This window comes from Trichogramma pretiosum, unplaced genomic scaffold (genome assembly GCF_000599845.2).
Source record: "Trichogramma pretiosum strain Unisexual culture from Peru unplaced genomic scaffold, Tpre_2.0 scaffold10, whole genome shotgun sequence".
NCBI classification, from domain to species: domain Eukaryota; kingdom Metazoa; phylum Arthropoda; class Insecta; order Hymenoptera; family Trichogrammatidae; genus Trichogramma; species Trichogramma pretiosum.
The window spans coordinates 599466-613111 of record NW_019641652.1 but is presented as its reverse complement, the minus strand read 5'-3'; the positions used below and the strand labels follow the sequence as shown (position 1 = coordinate 613111).

Genomic DNA, 13646 nt, shown 5'->3' with positions numbered 1-13646 from the left:
ATAGTTCCGAATCTTTTCAGATATTCATAATGCAACGCTATGTAGAATTTGATGAATCCTGCGCTATTATAATTTGCTTAATTATAGTTGACATGTAATACCTTGTAATTCATGCCATGTAAACTTAGAAAGACATCAATAAACTCTCGTTACACATATCAGCTATTTTTTAAATGTAAAATAACACTTTCATCGTAACATACAATCACGAGGAAGCAAACGAAAATTGCGTGGCGCAAGTAGAGTTATAAATTACACATCGTCATTGTTTAATTCATGCCTTTTGTAACGATGAGCTCCGATTTACGTCGAGCGAACAGAGATGGCGTTATTCAAATACGAAACTAAGCTCGCTCCATAATATGACCGTGTGGCCTAATGGATAAGGCGTCGGACTTCGGATCCGAAGATTGCAGGTTCGAGTCCTGTCACGGTCGAACGCAACTTTTTTTTTTTTTAATAATTCGTGTTTTGGAAATGTGTCATACGGATGAGCCAAGGGAAGCCTGAAAAGAAAATATACTATATACGCTGACTTTCGAAAGCTAAAATTTAAATCTCCGCGACTGACAACGAATACCGACATTTATTTTATATTCTACGGCTAGCTGGATTATTTTTGTTGTCATTAAATCTGCAAAAGACTTTAATGATATACTTAATACCGTTTTTACTCGTATGCGTTCGATCGCGCTCGAAATCGTCCGCTCGCTTCAAAACTACATGACGCACGCGACCATTGAAAAAACCCCATCATCTTTTTCGAATCGCATATTATACATTTCGTACGAAGCCGATAATGAATTCGTGTTTGCTTCACGCGGTCCACGAAGAATCGGTGTCAAAGGCCGATAGATTACGGCGCGCATGTGCTCGCGCACACACATAAGTAATACGAGAGGCATGTATATCAACGATTCGTACGATTGTGCCGCGCGACTCCGTTCCATATTGTATCATCTCGGATTCACCTATAAGCGGCGCGTGTGCGACACTATCACGACTATGATGATGATGATTCGTTCGTTCTCCTGCACAGATGCACCAGCAGCAGCAGCATCAAAAGTAGAAGCAGTCACAGCGGAGTGACGCGATGCACACAGGATGTAGCCAATTTAGATCAGCTTGTGTGCGCGCGCGTACATTTGGCGGGTACCTAGAGCTCGCTTCGCAAGCATTAGTGCTCGTGTGAGTCACTTTCACGCTAGAAAAACGTCGTCGTCGTGCATCTAATAGGAGATATAAGATAGAGCTATGATTTTCATATTTTTTTTTAAGATTCATTTATGACGTACGAAAAATCGAGCTTTAAAAAGCTCACGAGGGAGCTTAATTTTGAAGCTCAGGTATTATTTCGTGATCAAAGCTATACAACGAAAAAAGGATAAAAAAAAAAAAACTCGCGACGCGTTGAAATTCGAACGATAGAAAAAAAAGGTGTACGTCCACGTGCGTCGCGCGGGCTTCTATTATGCGTCGAGACGCGAGCGCAGCAGTTACGAATGGAAAGCTCCTGTGGCCTGCACCCAATGCTGCATACACACACACACATGTGCGTATTGTGCAATTTGTACATACGCACACACGGATAAGCGGAGCGCATTGAACATAGTAGATATGTCCGGCGACTGCGAAGAGATAGAGGCCTGACCTTAGCCTCCAATTCAAGCTGCCACTGTGCTTTGCTGCTGCTGCTGCCGGGTTACATAGAGAGGAGCCGTTTTGTATATAGGTGTGTATATGTACGTGTGTGTCTCTTCTGTATAGACTGCCCGGACGTTGGGTTGTCAAGGCAAGGACGCGACGTGATGTACTCTATAACGCGGCGAGTCCGCCCGCCCGCGCAGTGCGTTTTATTTCTCTTCCAGGCATTTTATATACATTTTATCCCTTCGCGTACGATGAGAAAATTCAAGTAAAAAATTTTTTTTCTTACCGATAACGAGTTAAATCATTGTAATTGTTACATCGAATCGATTCGAAAGAATCGTGTACCTTCCACGCTAGCAAGACTCGTACCGAAAAGCTCTCGAGCTTTTTGCACGGTACGAAATATATAAATTCATTCATTCCTTCCTCGCGCGACGCGCGACGCGGCCCGAGAGTATTAGGGCACTTCCTTTCATTACGTGGTACCCGAGAGAGTCTTGGCGGCAACGTTACGATATATAATGAAAACCGGGTCTAACCGGGTAGAATTCGAATGCGTATACGTGTGTATTGAGTTGGTCTCCTCTGGTCGCTGCGCGCAGAGCCTAGACTGGATATAGCCTAGCTTCAAGCTCTGCGATCACGATACGAAATTGATTCAATTGATTCGTGCAAAAAAAAAAAAAAGAAAAAAAGGAAGAAAGAAAGAACGAAGATGATCGGTGCGCAAATGATAGAAAAATTGCCGAGCGATTTCGCTCGTATACGATGCGTAATCGTATATGTACGCCTCGACGACGATGAACTAGGACGTGCATTACAAGAGATAGAAACTTATTTTAAGTTTATTTTTATTCCTCTCGATTTTGACTTTGAGTTTTCTGTTTTTTTTTTTTTTTATTTTTATTTCGATAGTCGAACGAACGAATAAAATCATGCAAGAATCATATTACCCGCATCGACGCTTATAGTATTTAGTAGTAGTGCAGTATCCGATTAAACAATGGCACACCTGTCAGCGCGACTGTCCCCCTTCTCCTACTCCTTTTTTTTTTTAACGTACGCGTCGGCAACGAACACGAATCGTTACGGTGGACAATTGATATTATATTGCAGCGGCAGACCCAAACACACAAACACACGCGCTTACACGCATACAAGAGCAGACATCTGCGCCTCCACTTTAGATGACGTCACGATTGGTTTCTATTTATACATTTTATGCACGTTTGTGGTTTGAGTTATGTATACAGTTTCGATGGTTTCTCGTCAAAAATCATATAAGAGATCAAGAACGATGTGAAAAGAGAGAGAGAGAAACGACGACGATGACAATGATAATGATAATAATAATAAAAAGAAGCTGTGCAGAGTCGCGCGCGCGCGTGGGTCTTTTTGTTTCCGAATTATATATACGAGGCACGCGTTGCGCAATAGATAGAGGCGATCTATACATCTTGTCGCTGGGTCTCTCCCTCGTAAAAATAGACGTCGGGAATATAAGTCACGTTTGGAAATCCATGGGGGTTTTATATGTAGGTACACACACACGGCAATCCGATCATTTACACGCTGGGAGAATATTTCAGTTCGATATCTCAGTTTTCTCTCTAACAAATCGATCTTCGGGAGAAAAAAAAGTGCCCAAACGTTCTTCAACGATACCGATTTAAATCTAGCGCGCGTGCATGGAGTATATGGCACACGTAACAGATCCGAGTGCAGCAGCAGCAGCGATGCACGCCGATTTCAAATAAGCCGGTATTTCCCGCTTACAGCCGCCGATTTCATTCACTGCTACTCGCAGCGTCGTCGGTTGTGTGTGTGTATAGAAACAAGATGCATTATAAACGGCACACAGCGCGCGAGTATAGCCACTGGCGAATTAAATACTTTTCCATAGCGCCAAAAATGCGAGAGAATTATATTTTCGATAAATCCATACTCTATACGGCTCAAGGACGGCCGCCTAGAAAATATACATAAATATATGTTACAAGTGTAATCGTGTGAATGATAGAAAGCAGAAGCTGCGTGGCCGAATACGTAGTAGTAAGCCAATGCCAATATATAGACACATCTCTCGCTCGCGTGAGATGAAACGAGAGAAAGAAGTGTATAGAAGGAGGATAGATCGGAAGAGAAAGAGAGGAGGGATGGGGGATATATATGTACATTATATATAAGTAAAGGCAAAAGCCAACACACAACTATACACAACTTGACTTATGTGTGTCTGTGTGGCTCGAAAACGCAGTATACCGTACAGTAGTATAGAGGCGATACGAGCTCCGCAAACTTGTGTGCGTGTGTGCGTCGAAGAGAGACGACGGACATTCTCGGGGCTTGGTTGTATTAATGCGTGTGTGTGCCAGTGTGTTAGTACGCGTCAGGCAAAGTAAAGCCGAGAAAGAGAGGAAAAAGAGTAGGGAACCGAGTAGTGCGTTGAAGCAGCGGCGGCCCCGTCGTCGTGCAGGCGGCCGGACTCGTACGCTGCTCGCTGCTCTCTCTGACTCAGTTTAACCTGGCGCGGCGTTGGTGCCGTATATATCACACACGAACGCGACGCGGCAGCAGCGACCGATACGGCACGCGCATCAGGCCAAAAAAAAAAAGATATTATTAAGATTTTTCTTACGCGGCTAAAAATATAATAATATAATAATAATAAATCGGAGACCGAAGCAGCAGCAGAGGCAAGAAGAGCCAGAAGAATCGGAGAGAAAATCGGGGGGACGATCGGCCGTGCCCTAAAAGACCGTCTTCTCTCTCTTTCTCAAAGTGTGTATATAATAATATCGTCTAGTTTGTGATATTCGCGCACGATATTATTATTATTTGTAATTTTTGAACGTGTGCGCACTCGTAGCGGTACGAAACAAGTGTGTCTCTCTTTGTAAAGACAACAACAACAAAAAAAGGAAACAAAAATGGTGAACACGAAAGAAGCGGCGGCCACGGCGAAAAATCAGCATCATCATCATGCCCACTCGAATCCGTACGAGCGGCCGCCGAGCATGTCGTTCGGCCAGCAGTTCAAAAAATTCCTCTACAATCCGGAGACCGGCGCGGTCTTCGGCAGGACCGCCAGCAGTTGGGGTATGCATTCCCTTCCTTTTTTTTTTAATTTTTCAGTTCTTCGAGGATCGCTGTACGGTTTGTCGAAGATGAGAAATTTTACGAGTGAATGAGTACGACGGTGGTAACCACGTATATAAATGTGACGTGTGCGTGAAGCAACCCGCCGCCGATCCCTCACGTGTGCGTATATTTATGAAGTGTAACAACACGCATACCCCCTCGGTTTCGTGCGCCATCGATCGATGGATCGTCGTGAAACGTGTGCAGCGGAATCGTTGCCTCCACCCACTCGACATATCGCTGACGACAGTAACAGGAAAAAAAAAAATCAAAACAAAAAAAATAATATCGAACAAAAACCAGAGAGACAGAGAAGGGCGCTGGCCTCTCTCTCTGTACAATATGTATAAACGGCGCATACTTTGCTCATGATGTTGACGACGAGTCACACACACGGCTCTACTCGTGGTGCATCATTATTTCTTATGCAGCTCACACATCGACGCGTAAGACGCGCGCACGCCTGTATGTATATATTTTTTTGTTATATATAGAGTCGGGCGAGAAGCGTTCGAACGCGCCAATTTTATATACGATACACATACTCCTCTGCTCGCGCTCTATTTTTTGTGCGAGGCGGCTTGCGAAAACTATCTTTCGGCGGTGTGTATAGAGCGAGAGCCGATGGGCGCGGCGGCGGTGGCAGCGCGGCAACTGCCTGTGGCTTGGCTTCGTTATTATACACACACACTCACAGACAAAGACACATGTACACGGTCGCCGCGAAACGCCAACAGTAAGCGAGAGAGAGAAAGAGTATAGTACCTGCTGCTGCTGCTGCTACTCCTTTTTTTTATGTCGTACGTATATACACTCGTGGACATTATCGTCATTGCGTTGCGCCGAATCGCGACACGAGAATTGCTCGGAAAAATCGGTAACTCATATAATATACGAGAAAACGAAATCGTTCCTTTTTTTTTGCGTGCATGATCGCGAGAGGCTCATTACGTAGCGACGATTACTCGTCGATCGTCGTGCGTCGGTCGCAGGAATGTATCGCGATGTCTGCTGTATCGTAAATACGTGTGTGTGTATAGTGTAGCATAAACATCGAACTGAATAAAAGCCTCGCGTCGGCGCGATCTCCACGCGCGATCGGCATTTTCTGCTCCTTTTCTTTTCTTTTATTTTGAAATGAAAAAAATATACTCGCGTCTCGTCGCTTTTGTGTCTTATTTTACAACAATTTATTATCGGTCATTACGGCGAATCGCGGACCATAACCTCGTGGAAGGATACGACGGATACGCGACGTTATATTACGTATTTCTTACTCTATCCTTAACCGTTGACTGTAATGACGTACGATTTTTTTCTTCTCTCTCTCTCTCTTTTTTTGCCCGTAAATAATAATCTATATAAAATGTAATTGCTGCCACCAGCATCGCCTTGACACAGCCGAGCGCGCTCGGCACCGAAGAGTTTCGCGTTGCAGCATTATAAGTAGCAACAGCAGCTACATAGCAAAGCCACAGAGTCGATGCGGCATGGAATCGTTTTATAATCAAATCGAAGGTTCGTTTTCCTTCTTTTATTCCTGATACGGATAAATCATTGACACCTGTACATCGATCGGATGAAAAAATCTCGGCTGGTTTCTCTCTGGTCTCTCGCTTTCACTGTCAAATAGTCTCTATGCGCATATTAATGAGTAAACATACGATCGCTAGGTATACGCAAGAGGACACTCCATTCCGGCGAACGATTATGCCGTTAGGTTAGGGCCTCGTGTACACTGTATATATAAATACGTGCAACATATATAAGCGAGCTCGAGAAAGAAGGAGACAGAGAAATGTTTATACCAGGGCCGTATTGTATCATGGGAATGCAATATGTACACACGCGCGCGAGCACACCATGCAGCACCGCAGCTGCAGCTGCTACTCGTGGATATTATGATACACGCATGGGCAAGGTGTGCATTATGTATATAGTTTCGTCAATAATAGCCACGAGAAGAAAATCCATCAAACTCGGGTTGGCGAGCGTAAACAAGCGTTACGTATTTTTAATATATATAATTTTAACGCTGTTTGAACGCACACACGCACACATATACACACACGAGAGTGCCCAAAGCTGCTGATAAAAATAAACGTCGCGCGACGCGCTAGACAAGGTGCACATATAAATATGACTTTGACTGCGGCGCGCGCGCATAAAGCTGCTGCAACGCCTGCTGCCTGCTGCGTTTCAACCGATTAGATCGGTGGGTTAAAATACATCGGGCGTGTAACGTACATAAAGATGCGAATAATAAAATTTGATTTATTTATTTATTTATCTTTTTTTTTCACGTAAAAACGCTATCCGCTTATTAATGACGTTTTCAGCGGCGTGAAAGAGAGCACAGGTTTTTGTTCGCAAGCACGCACTAAGTTGATGATGATGATGATGATGATCAGGCCTTGAACGACCACCGAGAGAGAGAGAGATTTCCCTAAAACTTACGCAAATGCGGTGAGCGCGCGCGTGTATTGGTGCATCTATTTCGAGCTGATCTATATAAGCGATGAAAATATTTTTGGAATCCATTCGAGACTACCGACACCGACCGCGTGTGTGCGTGCGTGTGCGAGTGTGTGTGTATTCGATGATAAAATCTTCATCGGAAGTCGCAGTTATATCCGTCGGATTTTCGTAGCTTCTTTATTTTCTTTTTTATCTCTCGTTCTCTATTTTTCGTTTCATTTGTGTGTGTATGAGTACTCAGCTACTGTATTGTAATTGTAATCTCTCGATTATCGAGAGCGGACGCTCCGGCGATACATAATCTTTGTCATCGACGATCATCGTTTCGACAAATTGTTTTATTTATTTTTCTTCAATCAGTACTAATCAGACGTACACGAGTGACATAACGAGCTCTCGCGATAAGACGCGCTCTATACACCTCGTTACCTATGTGCCGCGATCAGCCGATGCGATTGATTTTTCTCTCTCTCTCGTATTAACGCACGATTAAAATCGATATCAATGCGCCGTCGAGTTCACCGAAAACATAATATCGTGTACGTGTGTGCAGTAGCCACAATATACGATCTCGTTTGTGTTGTACACACAGCTGCTATGGAGCGACAATATATATATGGAGCACACACACAAACACGTAATATTACAGCACAGTGGGCAAATCGAGTGATTCACGCGGTTGTGGCGGTGGCCACTGCTGTTTTAATTCGTATCGTGTGTTCGAGAGAGGATTATTGTATTATATTCATAATTGTGCAACGAATCAACGGCAGAGCTTGTACGAATTTTTTCTTTTCCGCCCATCGTAGCGAATTTTTAAAATACGATGAATGATGATTTGTATGAAATAAAAAAGTAAATAAAATAAAAGAACCCCGACAGTTTGCACAAACTTATAACGCAGCCGAGATATTGAAATGGAAAATGACCCCGTGCGTGGATGGTAAATTACGCATTATCGATCGGAAACGTGGTCACTGCTATACGATATATACAATATATATATATATATATATAGGCCCAACCTTAAATTAGAAGGAAAATAAAATGTTTGAATCGAGCAAATGTTTGAAGAAGGTCTCTCGTATACATCACGGTACCCACGTGTGCGCATGTGTGTACAGAATCGAAGTGGTTTTTATCGAGGGTGTGGACAGGCCATCGACGTTGCGCCTATACATATAACTATCGCGAGATATTTTGAGAAATAAAAAAAATGCATCGGAAGTATTTTTCGCGATAAAATTCAACAACGGAAAATTCGTACAACAGCGACGAGAGATGCGAGATAGACGACAGTCAGTCCAGTCGGGCAGCAGTTGGAGACAATTTTCCTTCAATCGAAAGGCCAATCTAGTATAAACCTGACTCTCTGGGTTGCACCGCCGTGTGTGCAATTTTACGCTCTCGCAGCAGCAGCGCAGACGCTATATAGAAGAGAGACCCTCGGTACACGTTACGGTATAAAATTCATCCGCGCGAGAACACAGATGCAGTTGCACAGACGCACACAGACACACACGTGTGCGCGCGCGCGCGATAAACTCTGATAAGATAATTGAGAAAATCGTCCTAAATCGTAATTAAGCTCTGCTGTCTGTCCTGTGTGTGTGTGATCCGGCGAGCTGGTCACAGTTTGACGTCATAGTAGCGCGCGGGTAAATTTGACGAATGCGATATGTCATGCTGCGAAAGAGAGAAACGGACGAGCTTTTCAATCGGGAATTTTTCAAGTTCTTCGCTCGCGTGCCGATGATGATGTTATTAAATGCACACGTGCGTTACACACGATTGGGTGCGGACGCACGTAATTTTTCTTTCTTCTCTTCGTTTTTCATTTTCATTTTTGTTTTTCATCAAAAGCGACGATCCTTTGTTCGAATAGCAGAGAAAGAAAATCGATCGATGTAATTACGAGGATAAATCGAAATACGAGATGAAAAAAAAAACGAGTTATTGAATTATGATAATGAATGTTTACATTTTAATATATTTACAAATTAGTGAGAAAATTCAGAGTACACAGCTGATCATCAAGTTCAATCAAACAATCGGGACAAACATCGAAACAAATTAAAATTGAATAATCTTAAACTCTATCGAGTACCGATTTCGATCGAATCAAAGCTCGAGATTTTACGAAGCAAAAGATCGTCATAAAATTTCTGCGTAAGCGCGCGTGTCGCTCATTCATCTCGTATACATGCAAATCCTCGGCACCGAATCCATCGCTTCATAAAAGCGCGAATAAACGCATATAAGGCGGAAGTACATGTGTGGCGGCGGCGGCGAGTGCAGAGAAGCGACAGAGACAGAGAGAAGAAACGGCGCGCTGAATGGCAATTGTTGAACGCGGCTTCCCTTCCAGCTTCCCACACAAATATACGAAATATACTATTATGTACATATATAGCGTCGCGACGGTGAGCGCGCGACGGACGAGAGATGGAAGCAACGAGGTCAATTGACATTAAACGCCCTGGCTGGTACGAAATCGCGATGTTTTAAAAAGCTCGTCGTCGTCGTCGTCGTCGTTGGCCATTTACTCGCTGGGCGCTTCGCGCGATTACGTAAAGGGGCCTTTTAGGATATATAACATATACATATACGAGCGTAAACACACGGGAGGACGAGATAGAGAGAATTGAATGAAATAAAATGAAAAAAAAATCGGTTGCGCACCCAAACTGTACGTACTCGTGTGTGTGTGTGTGTGTGTGCGATATCCGCAAGTAAATGCAGCGCACGCGGTCGCGAGCCGTGTTATTTTAGACGGATCTGGCCGTTTGACAATTTTCATTATATTATGTTTTAAACTTCGCGAGTGCAGGAATACGCGCCGCTAGCCACAACATCATAATGTTACCGAGGCGTCGAGATCGCGAATGCGATGAAAAAAATTAAAATAAAAATTATACTCCCTATTCGTCGGAATTTATTTATGCGCGAAAAATCTAAATATTCCGGTAGAATAATGCTCGAGCATTGATTACATACTTATTGCCGTATAAGTAGCGGTTTTAATTTATACTAATATCAAGCGGACGAATGAAAATTTAATTGTTTCACGAAAAATTCAGACCAGTTCGAAGTACGAAAATGTCACTTCGAGGCCTCTACCGCTAGGTGGCGAGTACCTTCCATCTGTAAAGCTGCAAGTGGCAAAGTCGAAATAAGCGTATAAGTCCGAGCTGCAATGCAATGCTCTTCTGTAACCAAAAGCCTCGAGTACTGAATCACGTTAGTTTTAATCTCGCCTTCTCTCGATGAGAGAAAAAAAACCCCATATACAATTCGCTCGATGCAGCGTGGCACGCGGTCGCGCGAATTGAGTCGTTATATTCCGCGCGGCACGCTCAATTACGGGCTGATTTAATTCGAAGGCGCGCGCGACCGCGTGAATAATCGCGCGCATTATTTAGACAAACGCGCATATAGCAGCAATCCAATACGGTATAACGATAATAACGATAACGATCGTATATAACGAAACGTACAAAGGGTCGGATACTATAGTACGATGGAAAGACGAGAGCGACAGACGCGCGTTTATATTTTATATGTTACAAACGACGACGACGACCTCGCTCGCGGATAGCGGCGACGCGAATTAAATCAGAAGAACAAATTGAATTGCTCCACTTGACTCGATCCTTTTGATCTTCACTGATTTCGAGTTTTATCTTACGCTATGCTATATGGGCAATGTATAAATCAAACGTGTATGAATGCAAAGTATACATTGGCGAGCGCGTGTAAATATAAACACACACGACGATGCAAAGCAATCGAATTTAATCGTTTGGCGTTTTATATCGTCGTTGCAGGAAAAATCGGCCTCTTTTATCTGGTGTTCTACGGCGTGCTGGCGGCCCTCGTGGCCATCTGCTTCTGGGGCTTCTTCCAGACGATCGACCCGAGACGGCCCACCTGGCAGCTCGAGCGCTCCATCATCGGTACCAATCCTGGTGAGTCAAGTTTTTTTTACAATGATACACTATAATCCACGTACGATGGACGTCGTGTATAAGAGAGACAGAGACGACGACGGACGAAAAAAGGTCGCGACTAAAGTGCCTCTTTTATATTCGCCTATGCGCGCGAGTCTAGGTCTAGGATTCAGGCCACTGCCACCGGCGGAAAATGTCGAGAGCACGCTGATTTGGTACAAAGGCACCGATCGAGGGAATTACAAGCACTGGGTCGACTCGTTGGAATCTTTCCTCAGAGGTATTTTATCATCATTATCTTTCACTTTATTAATTCATTGTATTACTATTATCACTATCCTTTTTTTGTTGTGTATGTAAAGATTACAGAACACCCGGTGCGACGCCCGGACGCGGCGCCAACATCGCCAACTGCGACTACGATCGTCCGCCGGGTCCCGGCCAGGTCTGCGCCGTCGACGTGAAGAACTGGGTGCCCTGCACCGTCGAGAACTTCTACGGCTATCACAAGTCCTCGCCCTGCATATTCCTCAAGCTCAACAAGGTAAAAAAAAAAAGCTCGAGCTTTTGTTTATTTTTTGCAAAATTACAACGAACTCACGCCTGTCCTTTTTTTTTTTTTTTTTTTTCACGCAGATATTCGGCTGGAGGCCGGAATTCTACAACGACACGAACGCCCTGCCGGAGAAGATGCCCCGTAGCCTGAAGAAGCACATCAAGGAGATCACGAATCGCAACGAGCTGAACACGATCTGGGTGTCGTGCGAGGGCGAGTACCCCGCCGACCAGGAGAACATCGGCCCCGTGACGATACTGCCCAGGCACGGCTTTCCCGGCTACTATTATCCCTACGAGAACTCCGAGGGTTATCTCAGTCCCCTCGTCGCGGTGCACTTCGAGAGGCCGCGAAGTGAGTGGAAAACAATTTTTTTATAAATATATATCCAAATATCGGACGAATACTATAAAGGTTCCGTTTTTTGTAGCTGGTATTCTCATCAACATCGAGTGCAAGGCTTGGGCGAAGAACATCAAGCACGACAGAACCGACAAGATCGGCTCGGTGCACTTCGAGCTCATGGTCGATTAAACGAACGAAAAAAAAAAAGTAAAAATCACGAAGACAACAACGACAGCAAAAGCTCAAGACAAATAGCCGGAGGATCTCTGGTTTATCTTCGAACGATTTCGTTATCTATCCCCTCTCGTTCAACGGAAAATGCGTGCCTAATACGAACGACGATCGATTGTCCAAAAAAACAAAAAAAAAAACAAACAAACAAATTCAATTATATTTCGTCCATCCTAATTTAACAAGCGAGCGCACAAACAAAACACGCACACGTTCGTGCATACAAGTGCTGAAATGTCAATTGTAAAAAGTATAGTAGATTTGTAAGTCGCAAAGATCGTGTCTATTTTTTTTTTTTTTTTTGTGTCCATGGCTCGATTTTGTGATCTCTTTAAAAGAAAAAACACACGCTTTGGAAATAACACAACAATAAAAAGAAATCATGTATTTTGTGTGTGTTGATTATATTATTTATATAAATATAGTTGTATCTATATATGTTTGAATTTGTTTTTCTCCTTTGGTTATTACTATTATTATTATTATTACTATTATTATTATTATAATTATTACTATTATTATTGTAATGCGAGCCTCGTTTATATAAATAAATAAAAAAAAAGAAGAAAATAATTTATTTACACGTATTACATAATGAAATATACTTTGTAAGCGACGGCAAAGAATCATCATTTGCGAAGGGAGCGTTTGTAAATTGATTTTTTGCGCGCATAAGTAGATGAAAAAGTATTTCGCGCAATTTAAGAAAATATAAATATTATTTAGTAATTTTACTAGTAGAAGCACTGTTGTAACTATATATATGAAATAATATATAGGGCTTTCTAATGTTTTTTTTTTTTTTTAATTTATGTATATTTAATTTCGACTTTTGTGCTTCTGTGCGACAGAATTTTAAATCTGAGACAGGAGCTGTACTCTCGAATCGATTTCACAGTACTTTCTTATTTCTTTAATGTTAAAGTTTGAATTGCGTTGTCAAAAATTACTGAAGAAACTGCCTGAATATCTTGCAACTTTTATAATGAAATGAAATGATAATCTATATATTATACCTTCATGGTTTGAGTTTGACTACTTCTTTCAAAATTCATCAAGTGATTATAATATAACTTTGAAAAAAATTTAATTGACTTATTCTTCATTTATAAATCAACAACTACTATTTGTAATTGCTATACAATCTCAAATATGTGATGAAATACAAACTAGTTCTTTTGAATCAGAACTAGAACAAATTGTAACTTTCAATAAAAGAATTACTATTTATTCTAAATCATAATGCCACTCCATATTTGATGAAACCTATAGAAACGCTACAGTCAAAATTTACA

The 13646-nt window shown here is 42.5% G+C and overlaps 1 protein-coding gene and 1 non-coding gene across 3 annotated transcripts; both read left to right on the top strand.

The window, feature by feature from the left end:
• Nucleotides 1-364: 364 nt before the first annotated feature.
• On the top strand, nucleotides 365-437 carry Trnar-ucg. Its single transcript has one exon. It is a non-coding gene; the product is annotated as a tRNA-Arg (tRNA).
• Nucleotides 438-4085: 3648 nt separating this feature from the next.
• Nucleotides 4086-12361, top strand: LOC106656410 (sodium/potassium-transporting ATPase subunit beta-2-like). Of its 2 annotated transcripts, XM_014377362.2 has the most exons (7): nucleotides 4086-4431; nucleotides 4520-4749; nucleotides 11097-11237; nucleotides 11380-11499; nucleotides 11582-11763; nucleotides 11856-12129; nucleotides 12206-12361. In XM_014377362.2, the coding sequence occupies exons 2-7, from the start codon at nucleotides 4581-4583 to the stop codon at nucleotides 12307-12309; spliced, it is 990 nt and encodes a 329-aa protein (XP_014232848.1). In that variant the 5' UTR covers nucleotides 4086-4431; nucleotides 4520-4580; the 3' UTR covers nucleotides 12310-12361. The 2 variants fall into 2 exon arrangements, with proteins under 2 accessions (XP_014232848.1, XP_014232847.1); XM_014377361.2 differs by having other exon boundaries at nucleotides 4087-4749.
• Nucleotides 12362-13646: the final 1285 nt, after the last annotated feature.